General features: G+C 41.9%; 2 protein-coding genes across 3 annotated transcripts; one reads left to right on the top strand and one right to left on the bottom strand.

Moving 5' to 3' along the window:
• dtwd1 (DTW domain containing 1) lies at positions 1 to 3,742 on the top strand. Its single transcript, XM_070835917.1, has 5 exons — positions 1 to 64; positions 1,443 to 1,753; positions 1,957 to 2,094; positions 2,934 to 3,222; positions 3,354 to 3,742. Exons 2-5 carry the CDS (start codon positions 1,496 to 1,498, stop codon positions 3,581 to 3,583), a joined length of 915 nt encoding a protein of 304 aa, XP_070692018.1. The 5' UTR covers positions 1 to 64; positions 1,443 to 1,495; the 3' UTR covers positions 3,584 to 3,742.
• Positions 3,743 to 4,073: 331 nt separating this feature from the next.
• LOC139205609 (NAD(P) transhydrogenase, mitochondrial-like) lies at positions 4,074 to 17,153 on the bottom strand. 2 transcript variants are annotated; one of them, XM_070835885.1, is made up of 22 exons: positions 17,031 to 17,153; positions 16,210 to 16,375; positions 14,696 to 14,925; positions 14,417 to 14,616; positions 14,238 to 14,325; positions 13,997 to 14,085; positions 13,702 to 13,889; positions 12,622 to 12,755; positions 12,312 to 12,503; positions 11,660 to 11,810; positions 10,794 to 10,955; positions 10,583 to 10,693; positions 10,345 to 10,490; positions 10,043 to 10,238; positions 8,971 to 9,204; positions 8,309 to 8,469; positions 7,806 to 7,985; positions 7,567 to 7,726; positions 5,888 to 5,969; positions 5,036 to 5,154; positions 4,564 to 4,679; positions 4,074 to 4,463 (listed from the first exon to the last, which is right to left on the bottom strand). In XM_070835885.1, the coding sequence occupies exons 2-22, from the start codon at positions 16,337 to 16,339 to the stop codon at positions 4,317 to 4,319; spliced, it is 3,216 nt and encodes a 1,071-aa protein (XP_070691986.1). In that variant the 5' UTR covers positions 16,340 to 16,375; positions 17,031 to 17,153; the 3' UTR covers positions 4,074 to 4,316. The 2 variants fall into 2 exon arrangements, with proteins under 2 accessions (XP_070691986.1, XP_070691978.1); XM_070835877.1 differs by lacking the exon at positions 17,031 to 17,153 and having other exon boundaries at positions 16,210 to 16,547.
• Positions 17,154 to 18,310: the final 1,157 nt, after the last annotated feature.

The following is an 18,310-nucleotide window of genomic DNA, read 5'->3' as shown; positions in this document are numbered from 1 at the left end:
GTGCAGTATTTCCGGTGTAGAAGAAGAAAGTTCACGCCGCTGTACATCATCTAAATACACACAGGTAATACCACGTTTTCGCCGCGATTAACATACAAACGTCTGGCTTGCAACTCAACTGATTTACCCCAGCGGCTGCTTGTTGTTAGTCTTTGCTCTATTAGCTATTTGTGTGTGCTAGCAGCCGAAGCTACGGTTGTTTAGCTAGCTTCACTAGCACGGACCAGGTAATGTTAACTGAATTAGCTAACGTTAGACACAGTGTATATGCTGTTGCGTATGGACTGTTTATAGTCTACCATCACAGTTTACGTACCTGAAGAGACTTAAGGGGAAGAGATGCATAAAGATACAATGCTGGCTGCTTATTGTGCTCTTGAACACCATGATGCTGATACATCCATGGTCGTGTGTAGCTTGTTACTTGTGTTTAGCCCCATTTCCATTTGTTCACTTGCTTTCTCACTCAGGTGCGTTAGCATTAGCTAATGCTCTCCATGTCAGAGAGCAATAGTCTTTCTACTGACTTTGTCAAATGGCAAAAGTCTTGTAGCTAATGTGCTAATGCCTTAGTGCAACAGGTCTCTCCTTCTTGAAAGTTATTCCCTTTTTTAAGTGGTCAGGATATTTTGAGTATCAATGTTGATGTTTTATATTTAAATTAAAAATGGCTGGTGTCATACCACGTGTTAATTATTGTGGGTACAAGCAGAGAACATTATTGATCATTTCTCTCTGATGAACAGTTAAACAAGGTCAGGAAATTGTATGGCATTAAATACTATTACTAATACTACCACTACTTCTAATAATGATAGTAACACTAATCGTAATGAAGTTATACCAAGCAAACATGAAACTGCAAGTAAATAGTAAAAAATAAAGATCAAGTGACAATCACGATAATGAAAAATTATATGATTACAAGTATTGATCAAAACAGCAGCTGTACCTAAAAACATGTACAAAAGAAAAATGATACATACGTACAGACATGCACATATGTTAGCCACTTTAAATGAAATTACTAGACAGCCTCTTTTGTTTAAGTGGGTATTAAAAGAAGATATTGATTTATGAGCTCATGAGTTTATCAGGCAGCTCATTTCAGAGTTAAGGTATCCTAACAGAAAGCTTGTGATAGATAGATATTTTAGATTTTATACTTAACTGCTATTCATCTTTGACAGCAGGAAAATACAGCATTCGACATATAGCACAGTATTACAGCACCTAAAATCACCACAATATTAATGTTATATTGATATACCCAATATCTTTCAACTTGCCAAATGAATCCTACATGCCCTGTTTAATAACAACCTCTAGCTTGTTTAATGGCTTTTCCACATTATTGCACGCCTTACTTCTAAGGTTATGAAAATGGTGGATGATTTCTGTCTGCTAATATTTGCTTCATTTGTTTTGTTATTGTTGTTCAGCAATACATACTGACATACTCCAGCCCTGATCTGTCAGCATTTGAAGAGCAAGCATGAGCCGCCTGGACCAAGACCAGAGTCTCTATTCTAGTTGCCGTGACAAAACAACAGTCTCTAGTGATTCATCAGACACCCATGAGCTTGCCAAGCAGCCTCTCCAAGACCTAAAATTGGCATCACATGCAGTGCTGGAGAAAGCACAGCAGAAGGGCAGGTTGAAATGCTCTAAATGTGGAGGATCAAGGATGTTCTTCTGCTACACATGCTGCTCATTAGTGGGTGTCACCCAGCAAGAAATCCCCCTAATCAAGGTCAGTAAGAGGTTAGGACTCACTTGATTGTTCTTTTAAGAGAGGCCTTCAGCTATGGAGTTGCTGCTGTAATTATTATCCTAATGTGGTGGAAAATATTAAGTCATTCTTTTATGTGATATCTATGAAATTTTGCACATGGTGCAGTTGAAATGTACCTGTCTTCCTCTGACCTGACTCTACGCATTGTATGTTGTGCTCAGCTTCCTGTGAAGATAGACATCATCAAGCATCCCAATGAGACAGATGGCAAGAGCACTGCAATCCATGCCAAGATCCTCGCACCCAGTGAAGTCACCATATACACTTACCCCTGCATACCCAACTTTGACGAGGACATGGTTAGTTTCTTTTTCATCACGAGTGAATGGAGTTTAACTCTTATTGTACTATGTGAGCTGTACTCTTTGTGCTCTCTTTTTCCTTACCAATTAATCTGCCCATTGTTTTCTAAGTTAATTTTTTGGTCTGTTGAATAGAAAGAGGCAGTAACTAGCTAACTCACATTGCTCTAAAGCCCAAGGCAACACATTCACATGTTTTGTTTTGTCCGCCCAACTGTCGAAAACCCAAAGATATTACATAATACAAAGACCAGCAAAAAATTAAGAAGCTTAAGCTGGGAATATTTGGTATTTGTTGTTTGAAAAATATAAGTGTGATTCAAGAGGGAGACCAATTGTTTCAGCTCCAGTGCTCTTCATTATCTTAATATCTATTTATTTGACGTTTTGATACTGTTCCAGTGAATCCACTGAACTATTGTTACTATTGAAGTAAGTGCTCGTTTTGTGTATCCTGTATTTGTTGTAGTATAATACATTTTTTGATCCACAGTGGTTGCATGTTGATATTCTTTGCTTGACAAATTCAAATTTCATAGCACTTGTTACATTAGGCATGATCAGCTACTGTAATTTGGCTTAACTTAACATTGCAATAGCCTCAGTGCACTAGTCACAAGTTAATTAGATGTGACTTTTTCAAACTTTGATTTTTTTCTCATCTATTTCACTCAACTGCGCCTGTCAAACTATATTCCTCTGTCTCTGCTTCCTACATTTATCCATATAAATAAATCGTCATATTGTAGAAACAGCATTACACATTATTATTAGTGTTTGTAGTGTAGGTTTGTATGATGGTGTTTGACTCTGGGATGTCTCTCTGCTCTCTCCAGGTGGTGTTGGTGTTCCCTGGTCCAGGGGCTGTCTCTGTTCAAGACATGATGCAGCATTTGCACGACAGGACTGACAGCGGGTCACATTACCCCTTTGACGAACCTTGCATAAAGAGGCTGAAAAGTGAGGAGGTTCAAGGTGCCACACACACTGCTGGGAACCCGGAGTCAGGGACCCCAGAGAAAGCAAAGGGCTCAGAGTCAAGGGCGTGTCCCCTACAGAGGGTGGTCTTCATTGACAGCACATGGAATCAGACCAACAAGATCAGCACAGATGAGAGACTGCAAGGTAATCATGAAAGATTGCATTTGTGCCGTTCTTCAAAGAGCTCTGACTGCTGGTGATTATTAGGGGCACATGTACCCCTCAGTGCTGATTAACATGATCTCACTCACTGACTGACATGTGTTCCCCTCCAGATTTGCTCAAGGTAGAGCTGAAGATGAGGAAAACATGTTTCTGGCGCCATCAGAAGGGCAAACCAGACACCTACCTCGCTACTATTGAGGCCATTTATTATTTCCTCAAGGACTTCCACGAGCATTGCCTTGCTCAAGAGTACAACGGAGAATATGACAACCTTCTCTTCTTCTACTCCTACCTGCACTCAGTTGTCAACAAAGCAAAGACTTCTGCTGGAAAATGCTGAGAGGAAAAACTGACATCAGCTACAAGAGACTGTTTAGAACTGTAGCTGAGGTGTGAATATACATGAGCCCCTAAAATGTTTTATTTTATGGCTGAGTGATATTTTATTTTGTAAGGGATACCGTGGCATCTAATTTGTATAAGAGTATGCAATAAAACAAAAGGGTTTACAGTTGCTTAACATGAATGAGGTGTGATTGATGTATGAGGAAATATAACAAATACAACTGAAATCAAAATCCTATAGTAGCAACAAAGGAGATGGTAGCAGACTAAATATTCAACCAAATCTGCAAAGTGAAAAAACAATAAGGGAATTTTAAGATTAGACCATTCTTTTTTAAACAGAAAAGCATGTTTGACATTTTTGATTTTGGAGTGATCTTGAGATCATCTTTTAGAGCATTTTGTAATTGATTTTTCCACATGTCAGTATAGTCTGCCTATTTAAATCTTAAGAAAATAGAATAGAAAAAAAAAAATAGACCAGATAAGTTTAAATTTTTTTATTTACAAATCCATACACATTTGCTTAAATTATTCACGTCCCTTATTTTCAAAGAAAAAATTTAATCATGGGCACATTTTATAATAGAATCATAATTGCTGCATTCCCAATAAATCTGCTGTCCAGATATATAAATATATGCTGAAAGCCGATGCTGGAAATATCTGTCAACCTGCTTGTGTACTTGATAGCTAATGTCCATGATGGTAAGCTAATGAGAGGTTCACTAGTAGAAAACCTCTCTGATCTTTGCTTGCAAGTTGTCACAGGTCTTCTTTGCATCTCCCAGCAGCATTGATGTGTTGGGCTTGTAGAAAATGGGGTTATCTACTGCAGCGTATCCCACGCCCAAGGTTCGCTTCATCACAATCACCTGGAACGGAGTTTGAAAACGTGTCACTTTTTGTACCAAATAAAATAAAAATGCAGGGATACTGTCAGTGCAGCGATATATAAACAACTTAAAAACCAACCTGTTTTGACTTCCACACCTCCAGAACAGGCATGCCAGCAATTATCGAGTTGGGATCTTCTTGTGCTGCAGAATTCACTGTGTCGTTGGCTCCAATGACCAGTGTCAAGTCTGTCTCTGTGGGCCACAGACATTTACACACACACACAAGATGAACGCACAAACCATTGGCGAAATGCTCGCTCCTCTCTGATGTTATTGGGCTCCCCAGCACCACACTTATCTCCCACTGTCATAAACAGAACCATGTGTCTCACACTGCATGCCTGGTTGCTAAGAAAACAAGGCTGTTGCTCTGATAACATGGCACGTCTGAATATCAAGACGCAACACAAGGCTGCTCCAAGTGCAGATAAAAGGGGGACACGAATATTACACATAATCGATCTAGCGTTATTACCCGACATGCTCCTGCCAAAGTGACAAGCATGTGGGATTAACAGCTCTCTAGGGATTCTTTTGAAAGCGTTTACCTGGGAAGTCTTCATTGATCTCATCCATCTCCAGGACCACATCATAGGGAACGCCAGCCTCAGCCAAGAGGACGTTCAGCTGGCCGGGCATACGACCGGCAACTGGATGGATACCAAACCTGTTGGAGATGGACACGAAATATTACCACTCACCAACCCTTATTGATTAGCACTGAAAATTCACCACTACCCTGATAAATGATGCCCTGTGCTTCTGGTGCCAGAAGTACAAATGTACTCGTCTCTTTCTACACCAGCTCAGATTTGTTGTAAAGTGCAAAAAAATAGAAATATTTTACTTAAGAAAAAGTAACATTACAATGTAACAACACTGTTAGAAATAAAAGTCCTACATATAAAGATCACATTTAAAAACCTACTTTTAAAAGTATCTTCAGCAAAATGTAATTGAAGTATCAAAAAGTACTTATTATTACTGATGTAATTCAATAAAAGTAGCGTTTTTATGACATAACTGGCTGAGATATAAGCTACCACTAACTACTTTATATATTGAGTAGTATATTGAGTAGTTTGATCTATAGCAGCATCTACACATCACTTTTTTTTTTTTTTTTTATTAAAGTTATCAAGTACAATATTTCCCACTGAAATGTGGTTGTGTAGAAGCATAAAAACAGCATGAAATTAAAACACTCAAGTGAAAACTGTGCTTAAGCACATAAATGTACTGCCAGTCAGTAATGTGTTGTATTCAAAATATTAGTCTTGTGCAGTTTCCTACTTTAGACACAGGAGACACTGCAAATACTTAAATCAGGTGTTGGCCAAGGAGATTTGTTTTGGTTATCGTGCCCAATATTAAATAGGTTTACCACTGTAGACAGTCACCTGACACTCTTGCCCTGTTCCTTCAGCATCTTCACCATGTCTGCAATTGGGTACTGGGCTTTTGCTGCACACAGACCCCAACCTAAACACAAAGACATACATACAATGAACATGCGATAGCCTAAAAAAGAAAAAGCCATCTTTATGTCAGAATAGAATTAGTTTGATTTTACCAGTGTCTAGAGATTTTGTAATCCCTTCTTGGTTGCTTGGGGTTATCAAAGAGCATTTCCTATTCTGGATTTGTGTTTCGTTTGTTACCCAATTGGAATAAAAAAAGCATTTGACAGAGCAATGCAGCAGGGGTTCATCAACAATAAAACCAGTTATTCCACGACCCTTCATTTTGTCTTTTGTCCTCCTCTCCATGTCCTCATTCACCACAGGTTTCCTCTGTATTAAATCAGAGGGGTTCATATTGGTCAGAGATACATTTTTCTTAGGAAAACTTTTGCATGTGTGGTGTGCGTTTGGGTTCCCTGCGTGCAAAGAACTCCTTTCCCTGTGTCTGCATAGCCCTTATTTAACCCCATGGTCAGGTACCTTGTAGAGTTCAGCATTACTCCTAATAGAGTTTTTTGAAGCCAGTTGCCCGTAACCCGAATCTTCTAATTCCCCAGACAACTGGAGCCTTCTGTTTCCTCACTGCCGTGCTTTGTTGTTGACAGCGCATGGAGAAGTCTCGAGTCTGGGCTCAATAGCTCTTATGAGTTTTCACTGTTTCTCTAATCAAACCAGCATGTTGGACCACACAGCTGTCCTTGCGTTGGTTTGGAGCCACTTGAAAACAACAGCAATCCGAGTATCCAAGAAGTGGTTCCTCTTGCTCAGCCCTCTCAACAACTGCTCATTTGTCAGACAAGTCTGGCTTTTAAATCAAGATGTGGTCACCATATAACACTAAAAAAAAAAATCCAATCCATCACCCTTTACTCTTTGCTAACAAACATGCACCGATACACTCACTTCATATACTGTACATGTGTCAGGAGACCAGGTGGCTGTGGGATCATTTGTGGACAAACTGCTCCCTCTTGTGGTTACCAGGCTTCAATATTCTGTGTTTGAAGCATTAACACTAAGTCAATCCAAGATCGTGACCCTTTCCGATCGCACTGTAAAAGCTTCTAGCTTTCCCAGAGCTGCTGCGAAAACAATTGATCTGCATTTTGGCAGAGCAGTCGGGCTTGGCCTCTCTGTCAGGTGAAGTTAATCAGATGAGAGAGATCGCTGATGTTACTGATCCAGACAGTCTGAAAAGCTGCAGCTGGAGCGCAGAGAAGGAGCCACGCTGTCCAGTGATGAGAGCCTTACTCTCTGATGTCAGCCCAAACCCCTTTCTACACCTGTCTCTTCCAAATGCTCCAGTCTTTCTGCTGGGAGATATGTTTTTGCTGCTGTAAACACATGTGGTTTAAAACTGCCACCGAAATCTGGTAAAGCTGACTGAATCTGCCCATTCGAGTGAGTCAAGTCGAGTTGCACTGTGAGTAATGCAGGCCCCAGGCTCTAATAAGAAAGATTAACATATGGAATAAATAAATAAATAAAAAACATCATCTCTGCTTTCAGTGGAGTAGACAAAAGTAAAAAAAAAAAAAAAAAAAAAAAAGATATTTACTTATAATCAATATATCAGTGGACCCAAAAACATCTTTGGTTGCATGTTCAGTGTGTACCTGGTGTGATGATGATGCTGTTGGCTTCTTTGATTATGTCAATGGTCTGATCCACGTTGACCTCAGTGTGAGTGCCAACAATCTCCATGGGTTTACCACCAGCTGTGGAGGTGGTGCCGTACCCACCCAGGATCACATTGGGCAGGGAGCGGTTCATAGCCTCGGGAGAGAAGAGGACGGTAAGTCACACTCATAATAATGTCTGAGATGACATACGCAGCGTGATACTGTCCACTCACCACACACATGATGTAGGAGAGGATGGCACCAGAAGAGCCAATCAGAGCTCCGACGATCGTCATGAGATTGTTGTCTAGTAAGAATCCTTCAGCACAGAGCGCCCATCCAGAGTAGCTGTTCAACACCGTGATGACCACGGGCATGTCGGCACCCCCGATGGCTGCTGTCAGTGTTACACCCTGTGTTTGAGAGGTCGCACGGAAATAAGTGTTTGTAACAAGTTGGTTTTAAATGGCTCAAGTATTTTTACAGGTGAAGCTGAACTCCACTGAATATTCCTGTAACCAAAGAGTAACATCAAATTTCACTCAATGGGTATTGTGAAAGTCACTAACATATGCTGCAAGTAGAAATATGATTTAATCCATGTATTTAAACATTCTATTATAATCCAAGAGAAAGTAAAATGTTGATCTGGTGAGATGTATTTTAATATTTCCAGTTATTTTCAGTATGTTTTTTGCTTCGCTGTTACTCAGCTCAGTGGCTCATTGAAACTCACCATAATAGTAGAAAGGCCAGACACTCCCACTAGACACCCCATGCCGACATCATAGCTGGAACTGAGCATAAAGGGCACGATGCCTCCCATTGATGCTGCCATTAGACCGGCGTTCATCATGTGGCGTCCAGGCAGCAGCAGGGGTGCCGAGTTCAGGACACCTACAACCAAAAATATCTTAAAAGCCAGAAATGATTGATAATCTTTTGTAACGCTAAAGGGAAAGAATTTGACAAGATAAAAACACACTTTTCTCAGATGAGAGCAGTAGAGACCTCTAATCAGCTGTCTAACAGTCACATCCGCAAATCAGACAGCAGCCCTCATCAACCACAGCCATGCAGCCACTGCCCTACACATAAATTACCAGAAAGCTTCTTATGTGTTCCTCTTGATCAGTTGCACTACAATGTAAATTAGTGACTGCTGACACAAATCCACAAACCCCATGCCCAGGCCTGGATTTACCAGAGGATCTTTGGCTTTAAGTAGATGAAAGAGACAATCAGTGGCAGAGGACCAAAGCTCATGTGTTTATGTAGATATTAGTGACTTTGTGTGAAAAGCAAGGACATAATCTGTCTTTAAAACTTGTCACATGCACTATATCTATGCGCACTTTTACTCTGTAGATGCTTCAAAATGTTTTCAAACTCCATTACCTTGAAGCTTTCCGTAAGCCACCAGTGAGCCACTGAACGTGACGCCTCCTATGTAAGTGCCCAGATATGCCACGGTCTTGACTACGCCAGCGGCCGGGTGAGTGTCCAGGTGCGGGTACTCGATCATGAACTCTGCAACGCAGGTGAGGACAGCTGCCAGCCCCACGAGGCTGTGGAAGGCCGCCACGAGCTGAGGCAAGTCTGAGATTTCAATGCGCTTGGCGATGGTCAGACCTGCAGACGATATTAAAAAACAGTAAATCTCTGAGTTACGATAGTACATCTGGTTGAATCAAGCATCAGAGCAAACTTCTCGTGCACACTGGCCGTGTTGAATACAAAAAAGGTAAAAATATTAATGGTTAAAAGGCAAACACCTGTTTTCAGTAACTCTATTCTTAACAAATGGGCCTGAGCTTCAAAGCCAAACTACTGAGTCCTAAGTTAAGCATTTACGTGCGTTCTAGAAAACATAGGGTCACCGATTTTACACCGAATGATCCCTGCGTGTGGGTCTGTATGTTGATTAGAACATCATTTATCATCCCTTTCTCTTAAATGACTATTAACATGTACAACATTCACACATGATGATGAAATCCACTCATCTCTGTATCTGGACAGGATGATTGATGGTCTGTTATGAATTAGGGAAAAAAAAAAAAATCTCACTCTTCAAAGACCAAAGGAGTCGCATGCAAAGTTAATAGCATGCAACTCATTCATGATGGTGTAGTTTTCTAAACAAACTGTTGGACTTCAAAAAGGAGCCATTGTGAAGCTTTATTAATTTAGTTAAATGGACGGAAACCCAGAGTTGGTAGGGAGTTTCTCTGCCATGATACAACACGGCATGCTTCCAAGGAGTTTTCCATAGCGGTCGACAACAAGATCTGTTCTGAAACTAAATTAGGCTGTGCAGCAATGAACGATAATCATTGCCTGATCTGCATTTTGCACAACAAGAGTCTCGTCTGTCAACCTTTTGAAAGACAAAGACGTGGATTTTCAGATATCATGATAACGTGTATCTCAGGTGTGGATCCTCTAAAAGCAGGAAGCGGCTACCTACCCAGGGTTCCCCCAGTGGCCATGGCCAGAGACATCTGAGACAGCAGCTCTGGTGAGGGTTTGAGGGCACCGAGGGTGGCAGCGATGCCCCCTGCCACTCCCATCATGCCCAGAGTATTCCCCAAGCGACTGGTGCCCTGGGCAGAGAGGCCTGCCAGCGCCCCGACACAACACAAGCCTGAGCCCAAGTACATCATCTGAGGTGAAAAAAAAAAAATTCAGTTTCACTATGAACACCGTCACTGACAAACTACTTAAATATGTTTTCAATGAGAAGAAATGATGAGGTGCATATCCTGTCACCTGCTCAATGTTGTACCCAGCAGCCAGGGAGGCTCCATATCCCCCAACAAATGCAGTCCCAGGCAGTGCGTACAGGTAGTTGTACTCAGGAGGGTCAGTCGGGCGCTTGAACATGTCCAACATCCTCTGGGTGATCAGGAAGCCACCTGCACATACACAGAAAAAGAAAATGGCCATTATTTCTTTTGATTGGGTGGGAAATTAATCTTACGCTAGTTATTTGTGCTGAACGTCACACCGGCAATGTTGATGGAGGAAACAAAGGCAGCGGCAAGGGCGAGACTCTCAGGCACGGTGGAGGGTGTGAGACCTCCGCCCATCAGCACCAGACCTCCAACTGCTGTCAGGCCTGAGAGAGAGGACAGACAGAACTTGAAAATGATTAAAACATAATGGTCCAAAAAAAAGTGTCTAAATTTGGCCATAACTATATTCTATTGTCTCCTGACCTGAGATGGCGTTGGTGACAGACATGAGTGGTGAGTGCAGAGCCGGGGTGACGCCCCACACAGTGTGGTATCCCACAATCCCGGCCAAGCCGAACGTTGTGACCATCTGAGTGAAGGCTGCGTTGGGGGAGATGATACCCAGAGCCAAACAGGTGGACACACCTACAGAGAGACAGAGCAGAGCAGTGTTGTCATTGTATGCCAGTGCACAGTCCTTTTATTGCTGTGGTGGAAAAAAATATGCTGTTTCAGTTGTTTTTTCCCCCCCACTGTCCTTTTTCCGCTATTAATGGATTAATGGAATAGAAAAAAAGAAACTCCCCCACACAACACTACAGGTTATGCAAGTGTGATGATTCATATATTCTCAGAAACCTTTCAGAATTGAAATCATGTCACATATTACTGGAGGATTATATTCCCTACTGTGATTAATTATAATGGCGTGTCTGCAGCAAAAGTCCCATTAGGATGTAATGATCTCAGTGTTCTTAGCAATAAAAACTAATTCTAAACACGGCAAAATCTTTCCAAATGACTTATCGTCTGGAACTAAGGCTGCAACTAACAGATGTTTTTAGAAAATAGTTCATTAGCTATTCAGGAAACCTTCAACTGCTGCATATTGCACAACCAAAATGTCACATCAAAAAGGAAGAGATTATAGGAAAGGCTGACAGCTTTATAAATGTTTGAGCAATTTAGGCCAAAAAGAACTGAAAGAAATGATTATTTTGTAGAATTTAATTGTAATTTAATTGTAGAATTTAACTTGAATTTAGTTTTTTCTTTAGTTGGGAAAAACAATCTTACAGATTCCTTGTAAAATAGCACATGATTTGTATTCTGGGTCTGTATTTTCTGACCTGCCGTGTAGATGCCAGCAGAGGTCATGGTGCGGTTGAAGGGAGAGATCACTGATGCCTTTTCAGCCTCCAACTCTGCGACCGTTTTCGTTTTTACTGGGGGTGGGGGTACCGTTTTGGGGAGGGGAGGCGGGAACATGTCTTTACCTTCCTGGACACATCAGAAAACACACAAGGGGGATCAGTGAGAGTACACAGCGGATGTCCAGAGAGTTTTGCGTGAGAAACAGACATCAAGACTTTGGAGTCTTGCATTGTGGGAGATCTCGTCTGCAAAATACAAACTTGTGGACCGCATAGGAGATTATACTGAACAAACAGCAATCACGAACCAGTTACCAGTGGTTTTGAAAGATAAATTCTCTTTTAAAGGGGCCTCAGTAATGCTTAGTTTAACAAGGGGGAAAGCGATATGTCCTGTTGAGGTTGCATGCTTTCTCTGCCATAAACAATGTGTCAAAGCCAAAATTCCTGGAAAAGTATATTTTGAAACGTTCATAACATTCTTGCCGGGATCCAGCAAGAGCTATTCCCAGCTGGGATTGGGTTTTTAGTACTCATTTGGCGCATTATCCTAGCATGACAGGATCTGATAGCTCATGCCAAGAGGGAGGGAGCGATCTGCCAGTAGACAGAAGAAATAAAAACCCACCTTCATAACAAGAGTCCCACGGATGACATGATCAATTGTTCCATGGTCAAATTCGTCTTTGGGCTCATAGTGGAAGTATTCCTTGTCTGGGCTAATGGCTTTCAGCAGCTTCAGTATGTTGTTTGAATACAGGGTGCTCGCCTGGGAGGCCATGCGGCTGGGCAGGTCTGTGTAGCCAATGTGCGTTACTCCCTAGTTATCAAAAAAAAAAAAAAAAGAAAGAAAAGTGCGTCATACGTAAATTTTACAGTGTTGAACAAAACATGGAGACAGGTTTTCAAAAGCGAATTACGTGAAGCAGAAATCTCACCTTGTAAGTGTACAGCTCCCCAGGCTTGGTGGTCTCGATGTTGCCCCCTGCCTCTGCAGCCAGATCCACCACCACAGAGCCATCCTTCATCGAATCCACAAACTCCTTCTTGATCAGAATGGGAGCCCGCTTCCCTGCACGGCAACAGCAAATGAGATGCATCAGATGTTTATAAATTCTATGCAATCCAAGAAACAAGAAAGTTAGAGGACGGTGAATCCACATTAGAGCTGAATTAATGCATCTTTAGCCACATGGGAGCAGAGAAAACATCTAAACGAAGAAGCATAAGCATTTACTTGAAGTCTTCTGTCTAACCACCTGAAATTGGAAGTTCAGATTTGTACCCTTCTTTCTGCTTCGCTTTAGTTCCCACCAACTCCTGAGGAAAATATTTGGATCTGAACACACAAAGTTGTTTCAGATCATCAACTTTGTGTGTTCAGCCAATCTGAAACTTTATCTGTCAGCTGTTGGCAGGTAGCTTACAGGTGGTTCCTCCAAGTTTCTGTGCTGGAAACAGCCGCCACAAGGGCTGACGAGTATAGCCGAGTCTGAACCAGAAAGTACATTTCCAGGCCACTAAATCAAAATAAGCAGCTAACAGAGGCTAAAAAGCTCAGCACACATGCAGAGTTGGGCAGGTTAATCACTACAAATGATTGCTTTCATAGTCATTTGGTTCAATGTTACTATGCAAAAAATATTGATTAATGCAGCTTTAAAAAAGGATGTGTTCAATGTTTTTGTTAATAGAGTCTGGTGGATTTGAACACAGCGATATAACGACTAGGATCTTACAGGTCTCTCTCTGTAGGGATTCTTTCCATAATGTTGTCAGACTCTTTTAGTGGACGTACTTTGATAGGTGAAACTGCCTAAATTGCAGCTATTGTAGATTGTGCTGGCAGAAGCGATCTACTGGACCAATTCTACAAGTTTTGTACCTACTAGAACCCAAAATATGTAAAAAAAAAAAAAAAAAAAAGGAATATAAAAAAAGTTTAAAAATACCTGAGTTATCCTTAAAACACCAACAGATAAAAGATAAAGGAGGGAGAAGGGACCAGTGTGACTGACCTGGAATCAGGGCAGTGGTGACGATAATGTCCACCTCTTTACACTGCTTGGCGAAAAGGGCCATCTCAGCCTCAATAAACTCCTTAGACATCTCTTTGGCATAACCTCCGACCCCCTCGCCAGACTCTTTGACCTCTACTTCCAAAGGCTCTGCCCCAAATGACTTGAACTGCTCCAGAGCTGCTGGCCTGAAAAGAAACAGACAATTCACGATGAAGCACAACCATCATCGCCCAGTCTGCAGTCGGAGACATAGTTGCCCCTCACCACCCCCCCAAACCCCTTCATCTTATACCTGGTGTCAAATCCTCTGACTATGGCTCCCATCGACTTGGCTGTTCCTGCTGCTGCTAAACCGGCCACTCCACCTCCAATAACCAGGACCTGCGTACAACACAAACATCCATGCGCATTATTGTACAAGGGGGAGGCTGAAAGTCCACTGTTGCACATTTCATGTGTGGGATGATGGAAATTACTTCTGTTGATTTGTATTTGTATCAATTGTTGATTTGTATTATTATGGAGAGAGTTACCTTAGCTGGGGGTACTTTTCCTGCAGCTGTGATCTGGCCTGTAAAGAACCTGCCAAAGTGGTTGCCGGCCAGAACCACGGCTTTGTACCTATGAAACGATCACATTTACTGTAACTAGACATTCCTGAGCAGCTACAAACGCATGAATCTGCACATACATGTGTAGTTTTTTTTTTTACCCTGCGATGTTAGCCATGGAGCTGAGTGCATCATAACCCTGTGCGATGGTGACTCTGGGCACCTGGTCCATGGCCAGCACAGTGCTCTGCCTCTCTGAGAGCTTCTTCATCAGCTCTGTGTTCTGCGCTGGATAGATGAAGCTCACCAAGGTGGACTTGGGCTTCAGGAGGTCAGCCTCGCTTAGACTGGGCGCTCGAACCTACAGCCGAAAAAGGATGTTAGTGGAGTAGAAAACTCAGGAAGATCTAGACATCTCTTGTTAGCAGATGTGTACAAACCTTGAGGACCAAGTCTGAGCCAAGAGCTCCCTTGACATCAGTGATGGTGGCTCCGGCATCTTTGTAATGCTGATCAGAGAACTTGGACTCCTCTCCAGCTCCGCTCTCCACCTGCACCTGGAAGCCCTGTTTGACCAACGCCTGCACCCCCGCAGGAGACAAGGCCACACGACGCTCATTCTGGAGTGTCTCCTTAGGAACGCCAACCACTACATCCTTGTAGAGCACACCTGAACACACAAACCAGCCGAGCGTTGAGTCAGCAGCACAGACATGGAATCCATGAACTTTATTGAAATACCAAAATATATATATTTTTTTTTTTTCAGATGAAAATTAGCCCGTAAGAACCCACGGTGGCACAGGTGGAAATTTCCCTGCGCAGCTTTATCCTTGAATTTAACTCAAGAAGTCCCCAAGTGACAGCTACTAAACATCCTGGTGCAGTCATGTGACCCAGTGTCAATTTGTGCTCCCAGGACACCATTTCAAAAATGATGGTCTGCCTGATTAACACCTCTGACACAACTAATTGATTTTAAATAGCTTTAATTATTATTTAACAATTCTAATAGTGTCCTAGATTACAATTAACCTGTCCTGACCATATTTTATGAAAAAGTTGATATAAAAACGACTACAAAAAATAATGCTGTGACATATTTAATCTCCAAGATCTTGGACAATAGGGGTAGTATCTCAAAAATACCTCGTGGACCTTGTGGTCCATTTAGTCTGCTTTATATCCCCCATAATTTTACTTAAAGGAGAAAAGGGTTCTTATGGGTTAGAACCTTTAATACAAAAAAAATAAAAAACACATCATCATAAAACAGGGGAACTTTTGTGTCTTTATCTTTTTGGAGTGCGTGTACAGCCAAGATTGTGTGGCTGCGAACAGTGTCAGGTTACACATTTCTCTCCATACACGGCATGGTGACCTCGCCGCCATGGAGACATTATTAGCAGGTGATTGGCTCCCAGCCAGCGCACACAGCGAGGCCTGCACTCCCACACAGACACGCTCAAAATTCAAACTCAGAAAAGAGCCCTCAGTAACACACAAAACTTCCACAAACACTCAGTGGCAAACACTCAGTTTCCTCTGCGCAACAGCTCTGACACAAGCAAATGTCAGTGAACACAACCTGCCAGGCAGCAGATAAACTTTTACACGTCACCTTTAACTGACCTCTCGTTTGTTCTCACATGTTAGCAGCTCCTACAAGCTCTGTGAGCATAGCCTCTGCCTGGTTCACTGTAACTTTTCCTATTTTGGGAACATCCAAGAAAAAAAAAAAAACCTGCTGCAAACGGTTCATGATCTGTAGAGTTTTTCCACTCCTCTGGCCAGAGGGAGCGTGTCCTTGAATGAACCGTTTCGCTCTCATTCCTCAAGTCAGACACAGCAGAAATCCAAACCAAAGAAAGCGCACAGATCCAGGCTGTCCTCTGGATGAAATACTGTAAGGTTAAGCAGAGAGATTTTAATAAAAAAGGGGTACATTTCCTACCTCTAGAGGCATTTTGGTCCCATAACACAGGAAAGGTCCTGAAATGCCTCCTTCCAGGTATCTTCTGACGGGCACCTCGCTGGAATAAAATCACAGAAGAGCTGGAGACGCAGCGCAGGAGGGTCGACATGGTCACTGAGCGTTCGCCTGGAGACTCCCTCTGGCCCTTGAATATGAACGCAGACAAGCAGAGGGAGGTGGTAAATTATCACTACTTCTGCATCTGCTGTCAAATAAAGCACATTATAACCCCCCTCCTCCAAACAAGTAGGTCCGGATCCCCTCAGTCACACACTCAGGTTGTCTGTGCAGAGAGGCCTACAGACAGCAGTGTGACATTTCAGCTCTGCAGGACAGGACAGGACACACACACACACACACACACACTTACACAGGGCACTGGGTTGATTACACACTCTGGAATTATGACGGCACAGGGGAGAGAAACTGTGCCAAGTGTGGCCTGGTTGTTGTGAGCAGGAGCAGAGAGAAGTGTGCAGAGAAATCAGCATTCAGAGAAAATGTTGTGGGGCTGGAGGGTGCAGCTCAGGAGTCAGACACACTAACACAAGTAGACTAAAAAAAAAAAAGTGGTGTTTGCAAATAGAAAGCACACACTTTCATTACCAAAAAGCAAACAAGTGTGTGGAAATGTGCAGTGAGCTACTCTGCCAGGCGTTTTGAGTTAGAGTGTTTCTGATAATGCACTTTTGTCCATTCATTAATTTACTGAATCACACAGTCGATCAGTGTCCTTCAACTTCCACCTTTGACTAACTCATTCATAAACTGTAGGATTTGGTGATTATTCGCAGACTTGCCTTTCTGAGTGTCCAAACAGAGCAGGTTGGTGGATCTACTTTCCCTCCGCGGCAGGGTCACCTGTGAGACGTCCTACCCACCCTAAATTACCCCCGGTCCGCTCGCAGGAACACACAAACGACCTTCCGCAGTTTCGATATCACTGCCGCACTATTTATGTATAAATAGCAAACCATGTGACTTCACTCATGACCACCACTGAAGCAGACAAGCAGCCGCTGCTTAAAACTCCGCCAGACTACCTGCAAATTAAGGATTAAAGGCTGGATTAACGTGTTTATCAGAAATTGTCACGACTAATTTTGTAAAAATAAAAAAAATAAAGGAAAAAAAACAAGAAATACGGACAATCTCGCGATAGTTCCACTTGATTGATGTCAAGCTGTCCAACATGAAGTATGATAAAGGAGCACACAGGCATATTTAGGGGATTTCTTTTACTGCACTTTCATGTGTGCACACATGGAGACGCCAGAGCCACAGAGAGAAGAATAACATGTTCTTCTTTTTAAACAAACATGACTATTACTATTATTACCATTCCCTTACTCTCTCTCCCTTACTCTCTCTGACGCACACACACCCCCTAACAAAGCATCCAGGGTGAAGATGGTGACACCTTATAAATACCTAGGTGATCATAGAAACAATAAACTGGACTGGACTGACCACTCAAATGCACTTTTTAGGAGAGGGTAGAGCAGACTGTACCTGCTCAGGAGCCATCTTAAATGCAGAGGGCTGCTGGGGGCAAGAAGAGACCAAACTGCACTAAAACTGACAATAACATCCTTTAACCCCACTTCACAATGTGCAATACTTTGTAATATCTCCCACTTGTATACTATATTGTTTCTATTTTCTTATACTTTCTTTACCGAAGCTGTACATATTTTTTTAAATATCCCATCGTGTCTGCTGTGACAGTGTAAATCCCCCCCGTGGGACTAATAAAGGAATATCTTATCTTATCTCTCAAATACGTCCTTAAACACATCCGTTTAAACGTAATCACGCTTATTACAAACGCTATTGTTGTTAAAATATTATTTACATATGTATGAAATACATCTAGAATTGTAAATATAGGTGTGTAAAATATCAAAACCACGTATTTTATTTTATGTTTTATCATTTTTATGTATAAAATGGCAACAGTGCCAAAAAATATATAGACATAAACACAAAACACATTATCATGTAGACCACAGTTATGATCAGTCATTTACTGGCACGTATAAGAAGAAATAATAAAACAAAGAAAAAAACTTTATGTAAA

This window comes from Pempheris klunzingeri, chromosome 1 (genome assembly GCF_042242105.1).
Source record: "Pempheris klunzingeri isolate RE-2024b chromosome 1, fPemKlu1.hap1, whole genome shotgun sequence".
In the NCBI taxonomy this organism is placed as follows: domain Eukaryota; kingdom Metazoa; phylum Chordata; class Actinopteri; order Acropomatiformes; family Pempheridae; genus Pempheris; species Pempheris klunzingeri.
Note: the sequence above shows the minus strand (reverse complement) of the source record. Positions and strands in the feature narration are given on the sequence as shown.

Excerpts from the sequence above, each read along its gene's own strand:
- dtwd1 (XM_070835917.1), top strand. The coding sequence starts at position 1,496 with ATGAGCCGCCTGGACCAAGACCAGAGTCTCTATTCTAGTTGCCGTGAC. Across the intron at positions 2,095-2,933 it reads CCAACTTTGACGAGGACATG|GTGGTGTTGGTGTTCCCTGG; the intron begins GTTAGTTTCTTT and ends TGCTCTCTCCAG. Across the intron at positions 3,223-3,353 it reads CACAGATGAGAGACTGCAAG|ATTTGCTCAAGGTAGAGCTG; the intron begins GTAATCATGAAA and ends GTTCCCCTCCAG.
- LOC139205609 (XM_070835885.1), bottom strand. The coding sequence starts at position 16,339 with ATGTCGACCCTCCTGCGCTGCGTCTCCAGCTCTTCTGTGATTTTATTC. Across the intron at positions 11,811-12,311 it reads GTGGGACTCTTGTTATGAAG|GAAGGTAAAGACATGTTCCC; the intron begins GTGGGTTTTTAT and ends TGATGTGTCCAG. Across the intron at positions 8,470-8,970 it reads GGCTTACGGAAAGCTTCAAG|GTGTCCTGAACTCGGCACCC; the intron begins GTAATGGAGTTT and ends TTTTGGTTGTAG.